Source organism: Phalacrocorax aristotelis, chromosome W (assembly GCF_949628215.1).
Source record: "Phalacrocorax aristotelis chromosome W, bGulAri2.1, whole genome shotgun sequence".
In the NCBI taxonomy this organism is placed as follows: Eukaryota; Metazoa; Chordata; class Aves; order Suliformes; family Phalacrocoracidae; genus Phalacrocorax; species Phalacrocorax aristotelis.
The window spans coordinates 30,075,157-30,085,375 of NC_134310.1; the positions used below are offsets into that span (position 1 = coordinate 30,075,157).

At 63.4% G+C, this 10,219-nt stretch overlaps 1 protein-coding gene and 1 non-coding gene across 2 annotated transcripts; one reads left to right on the top strand and one right to left on the bottom strand.

Moving 5' to 3' along the window:
• Positions 1–202: 202 nt before the first annotated feature.
• Positions 203–9,692, top strand: R3HDM4 (R3H domain containing 4). The gene is made up of 8 exons (XM_075077352.1): positions 203–418; positions 3,525–3,679; positions 3,857–3,975; positions 4,938–5,061; positions 5,569–5,654; positions 6,963–7,048; positions 7,449–7,504; positions 8,287–9,692. The coding sequence occupies exons 1-8, from the start codon at positions 375–377 to the stop codon at positions 8,388–8,390; spliced, it is 774 nt and encodes a 257-aa protein (XP_074933453.1). The 5' UTR covers positions 203–374; the 3' UTR covers positions 8,391–9,692.
• A 96-nt stretch (positions 9,693–9,788) lies between these two features.
• Positions 9,789–9,895, bottom strand: LOC142049924 (U6 spliceosomal RNA). The gene has a single exon (XR_012657865.1). It is a non-coding gene; the product is annotated as a U6 spliceosomal RNA (small nuclear RNA).
• Between the last annotated feature and the right edge of the window lie 324 nt (positions 9,896–10,219).

Sequence of the window (10,219 nt, forward strand, 5' to 3'; positions counted from 1 at the left end):
GGGCCGCCTCGCTAGCCGCGCCCCGCCCCGCCTCCCCATTGGTCCGCCGCCGCCGCATGCAAATATCGCGCTCGGCGGGGCCGCGGGGCCGGCCGGGAGCGCAGCCGCAGCGCCGCCCCGCGGCCGGGCGGGAAAGCGCCCCCGTACAGGGCGTAGCCCCTTTAAGAGCCCCGCGGCAGCGGAGGCGGTGCCGGGGGTTTTAAAGGGGCCGCGGCCCCGGGACTGTACCGGGGCCCCGGTTCTGGGGGCTCCCCCCACCCACTGCACCCCCCCCGGGGCGGGGCTCCCGCGGCCCCGCCTCCCACGACGCCACTTCCTGCCGGGACGCTGAGGTCTCGGTGCTGCCGCCTGTACCGGGCCGTACCGAGCGGGTCATGGTGGTGTTGCGGGGCGGCGCGGGCCCTGAGGAGCCCTACCCGTGAGTGCGGGGCCCCGGGGCCGGGTGGGGCGGCTGAGGGCCTGCCCGGGCCTGCCGTGAGGGGCCGCCCGCGGCCTGGCCGCGTCCTCGGCTTCGTTCCTGCCGCCACCGGTGCCCACCGGTTCTGGGGCTCCAAGGGCTTGGAGGGCGCCGCTTCTCCGGTGGGGACCCCCAGAGGGGCGGCCGGGGTGTGGCGGTAGGGCCCCGCTGCCAGGGGTTTTGCCCCCCTCGCAGGGGAGCGCCTGGAGCCGGAGGCAGGAGGCTGTGATGAGGATAATGGGCTAATAACTGTTTACCCCGCCAAAGGTCACGGGTGCTCCCTGGGGACACCGGTACCGGCGGGGCGATGTGCCCGGGGCGAGCCGGACCTCGGTCCCTCGGAGGACCCGCTCCCGGTGGGCGTCCCGCGGCGGGGATGCCCAAGCCCACCGCTCCCGGCCGGGGGTAGCGGGCAGCCCCGAACCGTGCCGCGGGAGCCGGGGGGCTGCGGGCGGCTCTGCCCCGCGGGGCTTTCTCGGCACCGGTGGCTTTGCTTTGAGCGTCGGCACCGTGTCCCACTTCCTAAATGATAAATAATAGGAACTGGTTAAAAATTTTCTGGCAAGGAACAAGGGGCTTCTTGTTTCTTGCCTGGAAATGAGAAGTGGAGAAGCTGCTAAATGCTGTGCGGGGTCCCTGGAGCTGCTGGGCCTGTCTCCTGGGGGTCGGTCTTTGCTCTGGTCCCCGGGAGTGAGCGGTGCCGGGGCCCCGCTCCCCAGGGTGACAGCAGCCGCAGCAGCCCAGCCATGGCTTGCACGGGAAGGGATCCCGACGCTGAAGTTACCGATAAGGGATTGAAGGTGAAGCTCATCCGAGACCAGCTGCTCGCTCCTGGCTGGATGCCTGACACTGCAAAGCCCGGCTCTGGTGGCACAGGCGTAAGGTCACTGTCACCTGCGAGTCTCCTGGGTTGGAAGTGAATCCCGCAGCTCCGCCGGGCGGAGGCGGCTGGGCCAGGCAGCGGACGTGGCAGCACAGGGTGCCGAGGCAGGGTGCCAGGCTGGAGCAAGAGGCACCTGCAGCTCAGCAGCCTCTTCGGCTGCTGAGGAGCCGGGGCTGTGCCTGTCCCGAGGCTGAAGCCTCAGTGGGGGATGGGGAGGGCTGGGCTGGGGGGTGCCAGCCGCACTGAGGGTGCTCCCACCCTGGTGACACTTACACACCCATTTTTAACATCTCTTTTTTGACCCCTCCAGCGGAGGCTGGAGGATGAGCCCTCCTCATTGTCCCACTGCCCTGAGTTAGGGCTCCCCATCTGTGAAAACAGGGTAAATATTTACTGCATGTTGCCTTGGGCTCCTTCTCTTTGAAGGGCCTTTTCTGTGGCGCAGCCATCCCGGGGCCACGCCGGTGAGCCGTGACGGCTCCTGGTAGTGCCAGGCTCGCAGCTGCCGGGCTCTGTGTGCTCAAACCTCTGAACTGGGGCCAGTGGTAAGGTGACTCCATCTATTATTTTTTTTTTTAACCACCTTTGTATCCAAGCTTGATCCATGAGCGCTGGTCGCTGCCTGTTTGCAGCTTGGGTTACAGCTCCCCGCCCGTCTATTAGTCATCTCCGGGGATACCTGTATCCCTTCCATTTCCTCCAAGGCCACCTCTGCTGCTGTTTTCTCTCCAGCTGGAAGGGGGAGAGGTGGGTTTTTTTCCCCCCAGCAGCAGAGGCCCCATCGCTGCCCCCGTCCAGGATAAGGGGAGGAGGGGAAATGAAATCAAGGCTTTGGGGTGGATAGCATTTGGCTGCCTTCCCGGGCTGGTGGGCTGTCATCGGGCGGCACAGCCCGCTCTGCCCTGGCTGTGCCAGCGCCTGATTGCGGTGCCGGGTCTCCCCTGAGCCCCAGGGCGCTGGGAAGGAGGGGACAGCAGTGCCTGGTGGGGGCACAGCCCCGTGGAAGGGGCGAGACTGTGGTGCTGCCATGGCGGGGAGGACAGCTGTCAGCCTTGCAGTGGTGCGGCTCCCCGTCCAGCCCTGCCCCTACGGTCATGTGGGGGTGGTTTGTTTTGGTGGTGTTGGTTTTTCTCCCCCACCTCCTGCTGCACTAAAGGAAATCCACACAAACCTGAGGGGAAGCTGCGATGCAGAGACCTTAGCAAGTGGGCAAAGAACAAGCAAAAAGATAGCGAAACTTCCTGTCTTTGGTGGAGTTTTAGTGAATTTTGAAACCAAAGTGGTTGCGTTAAATGCCCAGTGAGCTTCTTGCTCATCACTTGGTTTAATTTTCTCAAGAAATCGTCTAAGTTTTATGGTCATTCTTAAATCATACATGTCTAATGCCCTGACCATAGAGCTGCTGCTGCCGGGGCTGGCAGGCTCCCTGCCTGTTGCCCGCTCTGGGTGGTGCCGGGGTGGCCGGTGTCTGCTCCAGGCACCGCCGGCTCGTGCCGTGCAGCAGCTGGTGGTGCCGCACACTGGCCGCATCCCCAGAGGATGGAGAACCAGTGAAACCAGCCCTTGCTGGAGCTGGGGAGAGCCCAGCTCTAGGGGGGTGGTGGGGAGCAGCTGCAGCAGCCTAACGGTGTGGAGGGAAGAGCCAGCCCAGCCGGTAACCGTATGGCCAGGGCGGGTGTTACCGCTGCCTTCGGCAATCGGATGATAGGGCCGGCTGCCGATTGCCGCGGAGGCCGCGTGGCGGGATGGTGCCGGCGGCTCCAGCGGCACGCTCTGGCTGGCGATGGCAAACGTGAAGTGCAGCAAGTGTCTGGCTCTGTGGGGTACCTTGGGGTCCCTCCCCAGCCTCTGCAGAAAGGAATATCTTCGTCTTGCCCTGTGTGCTGGTGAGGTTAATTACCCAGAACGTCTAGCCACTAATGCGCAGCTGCGTTAAACACACCAGATCCTTGCAGCAAGCTATGGTCCAGCGGCATCGCGTGCTGTGAGGCTGTTAGCAGTGACCAGAGGGGTGCAGGACCCTGTGGAGGAGGATGCGGTGCCGATTGCATTAACACTGATGACTGATGCTCTGCCTCTGCCGTTATCCCCACTCTCCCCAATGCAGCTCCCTGTCCTCGCGCTGCTGGAGCTGCCCTGGGGGTCTCAGGTGGGCTCAGACCCCTCTGCCCTGTGTCCCTGCAGGAGGATCGAGGACTGCCTGCCCCCGCTGGAGGACTCCCCATCCAAGAGGTTCTCCCCCTCCAAGCGAAAGCAGTATTATATCAACAAGGCCATCCGCAACTCAGACCTCATCCCCAGGGCCAAGGGGCGCAAGAGCCTGCAGAGGCTGGAGAACAGTAAGGATCTGGGGCAGGGTCTGAGCACCAGTGCTTCCCAGGCTGGGTCTCTTCCCCAGAGCAGGTGGCCGGGGCTCCTAAACCCTCTGCTGTGTGGCAAGCGGGTGCGTGCTGGGGGCGCAGTGCCTCTCTGAGGTCACAGCCTCCCATCTCAGGAGCTTTGCTCTTTCCTCCTAGCTCGCTACCTTATGACGCTTCTGGAGCGAGATGAATGTGGGAGCGATGAGGGAGAGCTCACCCACTCCGCCACCCCGAGCATCTTCACCGAGGCCTGTAACAATGAGACCTATGTGGAGGTAGGTGCAGCCACCGCCTGCTCGGGGCTCACCGGGGAGGCCCTGGCGTGGCATTTCTGGCAGTACGTGATGTCCATACCTCAGTCCTCCAACCCGAGGAGCCTTGTGCCTCCCCAGACTGAGCTGCTGAACCCTAGCTCCTGCCCGGCGTCAGAGTCGGGGCCGGCATCTGTGCTCCGGGTGTCTGGCTACTGCTGCATGTGCCGGGGGAGATCAGGTCCCGGGGCCCCTGGTCCTGCCGTCTGTGTGGTGGGGGGTCTCTGGGCAGATCCTCGTGTGGAGGATCCACACAAACATGCGGTGCAAGGGCTGGGTCCCGCTCAAAGCCTGGCCAGGCCAGCTTAGTGGAGGCTGCTGCTGCCCCCGGCGGTGCCCAGCGCGCTGCCAAGTGCCCCGACGTACAGCGTTGTACCTGCGGAGCGACTACCGCTGGGTGAGCTGCAGCTCTTCCTCCGAAAGAGGCCCCTTGCCAAACCCCTCTGTTGCTTCACGCTGCCCAACCGGTGTTGCGATACCGGCTCTGTTTTGAAACGGGGCTTGTCTCCTGTTTGCTCAGGGCTCTGGCTGCAGAGCGACCTGCGTGGTCTCTGTGTGTGCTCTTGGCTCTGCAGAGCTTTTCTCTCGCTCATTCAAGCCAGGCTTAGGAAGCCTGATGTAGACCTGGGTTTGAGGCTGGATTATGCAGATGGGCTGTTGTGTCAGCCCTTGGACTCCCAGTAACTTAAAAAAACACCTTTGTATGTTGGCTCTGAGTGTTAAATCTGCACCAGCTGCAGAGCTCTGCCCAGCCCCCTTCTCTCCCCTCTCCGAGCTGCTGTTCCTGCTCTGTCTGGGCCGTCTCTGGGGGTGGGTGGGTGGGGAGGAGGCTCACGGGGTGCCAGGTGGGGCTCCGAGGGTGGCCATGCACCACTGGGTGCTCCCTGGAGACCTCTGCAGTGGGGCCCGGTGGCTTGTGTTGTCAGATCTGGAACGACTTCATGAACCGGTCAGGAGAAGAGCAAGAGCGAGTGCTGCTCTACCTGGAGGAGGAGGCCAGGAAGAAGCACAAGAGGAAGCTGCCCGTCAAGAATGAAGATAAGTGGAAAGGTGCTGGGAGGGGACGCTGGGTGGGGAGAGCCTCTCCCTTTCCTCCCTTGCATGCATTTTGGGAAGGGTGCTCTTCCCCAAGGGCTGCTTCCTGTTCCCTGCACCATCCACTCGTGGCGGGGCCAGGGGATGGCTGAGCCAACACCTCGAGTGCCGCAGCGGAGGGGGTTTGTGCCCGGCAGGCCCCTGTGAGCCTGGGAGGGTTCGTGGGAGTCGGGAGCAGCTGGGGCGATGGGCACAGCAGCAGCTGTCTCCCTATTGCAAACCCCCAACACTCAGCACCCTCCAAACGCTCCTTTGCTGGGGAGGGTGTTGCTGGTCTGGGGATGACTCTGTGCAGATCCACAGACAAAGGAGGTGGCCAGCTGGGGTCCTCTGGGGTGGGCAGGGGGGCGTTGGGCTCCTTCTGAGAGGTGGTGCTGTGTGGCTGCGGCCAGAGCTGTCCCATGGGCGCTGGGGATGTGAGCCGTGTCCAAGTCCCTTCTGTCTTCTCTCTGCCGTCTCCAGAGCACCCTGCCTACACACCCAAGGAGTGCTTCCAGCGCATCAGCCGCCGCCTGCGCTCCACCCTGAAGCGGGGCAGGATCCCCATGGTGAGCCAGGGGCTACTGGGGGGCGGCAGGGCTGGAGCAGGCAGGGCTCCAGCTGCCAGTGCCCCACGTGCAGCTTCGCCCAGAGCCGTGTCCCGAGGGCTGTCCCCTGACTTCGCAGGTGGTCACCGAGCCAGACAAGTGCTGAATTTCAGATGAGCTCCTGGGGAATGTGCTCCGATTCTCGTATGACCTCTGCAGTGGTGGCTGATTGCAAACAGACATTCAGCTCCCTGCACAGATGGGTTTTCCTGGCTCAGTTCAGATTTTTCTGGTAGTTACAGGACACTTTTACGTGGCTGTTCCCCAGTCTCTGCTCAATGAGCAGCAGGTGATGGGAAATCCAGCATGTTTGCCCACAGGGGCAGCAGTGGAGCCTTTGGGGTCTTTGGAATGGTCCACACAAGGCTATCTGGAAAAACTCACATGTGTTTTGAAAGGGGTCAAACCACTGAGCAGACAATTAATCCTGAAGGGAGAGGCAAGCATGGCCTCGTGCCGGCTGGCTCGGGGAGCCAAGCTGCCACGCGCAGCCCCTGTGCCCTGCTGCCTGCCCAGACACTTGCTCTCCTGGGCCCTGGAGGTGCCTGGCTTCCTGCTCCCTCTTCTCAATGGTGCTGTTTTCCTGCTCCATTTGTTTTCCTTGCTCTAATTAGAGTCTCTAAAAACAGCCTTGGCTCCTCCTGCCCACTGGCTTCTGCTCAATTGGTTCTCAAATGAGACTTGCTTCTGCTGCTTGTCTCTGGGGTCATGGTGCTCTGGAGAGCTGTATCGAGCTGATCTTTGCCTGTTGGGAGAAAAGGAGATGCGAGGCACGAGGCTTTCCTGGCTGCCGCCGCTCTGAACATGAGGGGCGATTCCAGTCCTTGGCACGCAAAGCGTGGCGTTGGCAAGGGACGGATTCTGTCCTGCCGCGGGGGCTGGAGAAGGGAGTCATGTCCTCTCCTTGTGCCTTCCTGCCGTCTCGCATCCAGATGACTTGCCTGGGAGCTGCTGGCAGTAACTCCCTGGGAGTCGGAGGCGCCGCCGTGCTGGGGCTGTGCAGACGTGGCAGGGAAAGGCAGTTGTGGTCACAGAGTGCCCGTGGCTCTGCTTGGCCCTGGCCGGGGCAGCGCCTCCTCAAAGGCAAAATGTGGGCGCTGTGAGGGGTGCAGAGCGGTGTGTGGGCAGGTGGCTTTGCCAGGGTTGGGGTACACCTGGCGAGAGCCAGTGCCCCTTGCCCGGCTCCTTGCTCTCGCCTGTTGCGGTAGGGTCCGGGCAGGGTCCGGCCACCGCTGCCCTCTCCTCGCTGACAGCCCTTGCTTCTTGCAGGGGACACTGGAGGGCCTGGAGGAGGAGCTGCTGGCCTTCTTCTCTGTCACCCCTCACTCCGTCTACACAGCGCTGATGGACAACAGGTATTTCCCCCCCTCGAGCTCTGCAGGTGCTGCGGCTCCCCCCGGAGCCATGCACACCCCGAGTGTGGGGGTTCCCAGCTCACCACGGCCTGAGCCAGCTGCCGTGCACGCAGGCTGCTCTGCCTGGGTCCCCTGTGCGCCAGAGCTGCCGTAGGCTGCAGAGGGGCTCTGAGAGCAAAGGAGACCCCTCGGCCAGGCTCGGGTCCCGGGCTGGGGACACTTGCCTGGCCTGGTTCCTGCGGAGCTGCCAACGGAGGGGGATCCCTGCACAGGGGCTTGCGGCTCTTTGTGCTCCCTGCCTCTGATCAGTGGGTCTGTGGGAAGAGCCAGAGCAGGGCAGCACTCGGGAGATGCTGGTCTGAGACGCACTGGCGCTAACCCTGTCCCCCATCTCCCCCAGCTTCGAGCGACTCCTGCTCCACGCGCTCTGCCAGTACATGGACCTCGTCTCTGCCAGTAAGAGCCTCATGTTTGTTTGTTCGGTTTTGGTTTTGTTGTTGTTTTCCCCTTCTCTTCATCACTATCTCTCCTCTCCAGCTCAGCTTCTTCCTCCCTTCCTCCTCCCGGCCCCACCTTGTGCTGTGGCTCACAGATAACCCTGCTCTCTTGCCTCCGCTGCCCGAAGCGCTCTCAGGAGCCTCGGCTGTGGTCGCGCCGCTTCACCAGCACTGGCGGCGGGTGGGTGATGTTGGCCGCTGCCGGGGGCTGAAGCCCAGCAGCCAGGGTGATGGCCAGGCCCAGCTCTGCCTGGGGCTGTCTTGTTCACAACAGCGCTGCCATTTCTCCTCTTGTTTCTGGGTCTGGATGCCTCAAAGCGAGAGGCTGCTCGCGGGGCTCTCCCTCCTGCGGCTGCTGCCTCCTCCCGCAGCGAGCGGCCGTGCCCGCACCTTGCCTGTGGGCTTCCCTAGGAGGTCTCGTTGCCAAGGCAGGGGAGGAGAGGCACTGGGCTCTCTCCCTGCAGAGGAGTCTTCGCTGCTGAGCGTTTCATTAGCAGCTGCTTGTGGAAAACAGCATGAGTGCACTAATGATGTGATGGGGAGGCTGCGGTGCCGGCAGGGATGCGTGGAGGGGGTTGGGGATTGGGGGGGACAGTTGCTGCCTTTGCAGAGCATGGGGGGAACCTGTGCTCGCAACGAGCTGCAGGGAGGAGGGGAGGTAGCTGGGCTGGGAAGGCTGTGTTTGGGACCCACAGCGAGGGGCGATGGTGTGCTAACTGCTCCCTCTTTCCCCCCCGCCAGGTTCGGACATCGAAGGGAAACGTCAAATGAAAGTGAGCAACAAACACCGTGTCTTCCTGCCCCCCGAGCTCCTGCTCTCAGACTATCTGGGGCAGATGAGCTGATAGCCCGAGGGACGCCCTGCCCCTCGCTTGGTGCGCTGAAGGCTTCCTTCATCTGCTCGTGGCCTCCCCCAACCCCACTGTCCCCTCAGGTCTGGCCCGCTGCCCACCTCTCCCCTTGCCCGAGCGGGGCGCAGTGGGGACCAGCTCCGTCCTCGCACCCTCCTCGAGGGGCTTGTCCCTCCCCCTCCTCCCAGAGCAGATGCTTGATGGTGCAGAGCCGGGGGCTCACGGCAGCGCCCGGCCGGCTCGGGGGGCAGCGCTGCGCTCCCCTCGCGGTGCCGGGACTGACGTCCGCAGCGCGGCAGGCACCGCAGCCCTGCCAGATATCGCCACACTCCAGATCACAAGGTGTGGGTGAAGCAGGTGCCTATCTGCCGTGCTTGCCCTGTTCCCCGGGTTGCAGTGCTGCTGCCCGGCCAGAGCTGCTCTCCCTGGAACTGTTTGTGTGTCTATTTATAGCCCAGATGCTTTTAAAAATAATCAGGCTGGGCCAAACCCACCTCTGGCACTGATGCTCATGGGGTGATTTTGGTCCAGATTTTTCTGTGGTGAAACAGCTCCTCGCGGCTGCTGAGCCAACGCTGAGCCAGCGGAAGAGCCTCGGGGCTGTTGCGTTCCCGGGAGGGCGGCACTTTGTCCGGCGCCCACCGCTCTGTGCCTGGGATGGGGCGTTTTGCAGGGGGCTCCAGCCTTCCAGCCCCCTGGGGCAGGGTGCAGCGTGGGGAGCTCCCGGGCACGCCGGCCTTTCGGCTGTTCCCTTGCTCGCGCGCCAGCCAGCGGCACGTGGACCTGCCTGCAGCACGGGGCGCCGGGCTGTTTTTAAATGTAATATAGCCTCTGTTTTTTAATGTGTGTGTACGTGCGTGTGTGTGTGCTGGAGGAGCGTGGCCTGGCTGCTGGGGCCCCTGTGCTCTTGCTGCTTGCCCACAGCCGCCGTGGGGGTGGATTATGCAGTTTGGGGGTCTCCCCATGTCACCGGTGTGTGTCAGGGGCTGCTCGTAGGGGGTTCGTTGCAGCTGAGGAGCGCTGTGGGGCAGGGGGCCATGCCCTGCCCTGGATGCTGTGGGGCTCTGTGGGGTGGCCGCTGGCTGTGTTGGACCCCCAGCCCAGGACCGCTGCGGCAGCACCCCCTGCCCCTGATCGCCTGGTGGGGGGTCTTGGTGGGTTGCTCAGGGCTCTGTGACATCACCAACCGCTGTTAATGGAGGGGACCCCGGCGCTGCCCGTGCCCCCCGGCACACCCTCGCGTTTGTTTGCGTGACTCGGGCGGCGTTCAGGAACAATAAAGCACGGTGCTCCCAGGCTGCGGCTGTGTCTCTGCGTGCGGAGGGGGCTGGGTGGGGGCCGAGCCGGGGGGACCCTTCGGCAGCGCCCGCAAAAGGGGAGCGGGCGGCTCCCAAAAATATGGAACGCTTCACGAATTTGCGTGTCATCCTTGCGCAGGGGCCATGCTAATCTTCTCTGTATCGTTCCAATTTTAGTATATGTGCTGCCGAAGCGAGCACGAATCGTCCTTCTCCCGCGCTGGTATTTAACGTCCCAGAGTGCAGGCAGGGCAAGGACAGGGTGACTTGGTCTCCCATGGAAAAGTTCATTGTGAGCCCTCCCCCCAAAAATCGCTTATCTCCAAGCACGTTGCTTCGCTTCGGCTTCACTAAAATCGCCCAAAATTGTATTTGCTGTCCCTACCCCGGTGGGTTCTGGGTAAGTTCCATGCAAATTAACCCCGCTGAGGGCCACCGCCGCGGGCTGTCCGCAGCGCTGCCTGAGCTCGGGGAGCAGGCGCGCGGCGGGCAGCTCGGGGGGCGGGGCGGGGTCCTGGCGGGAGG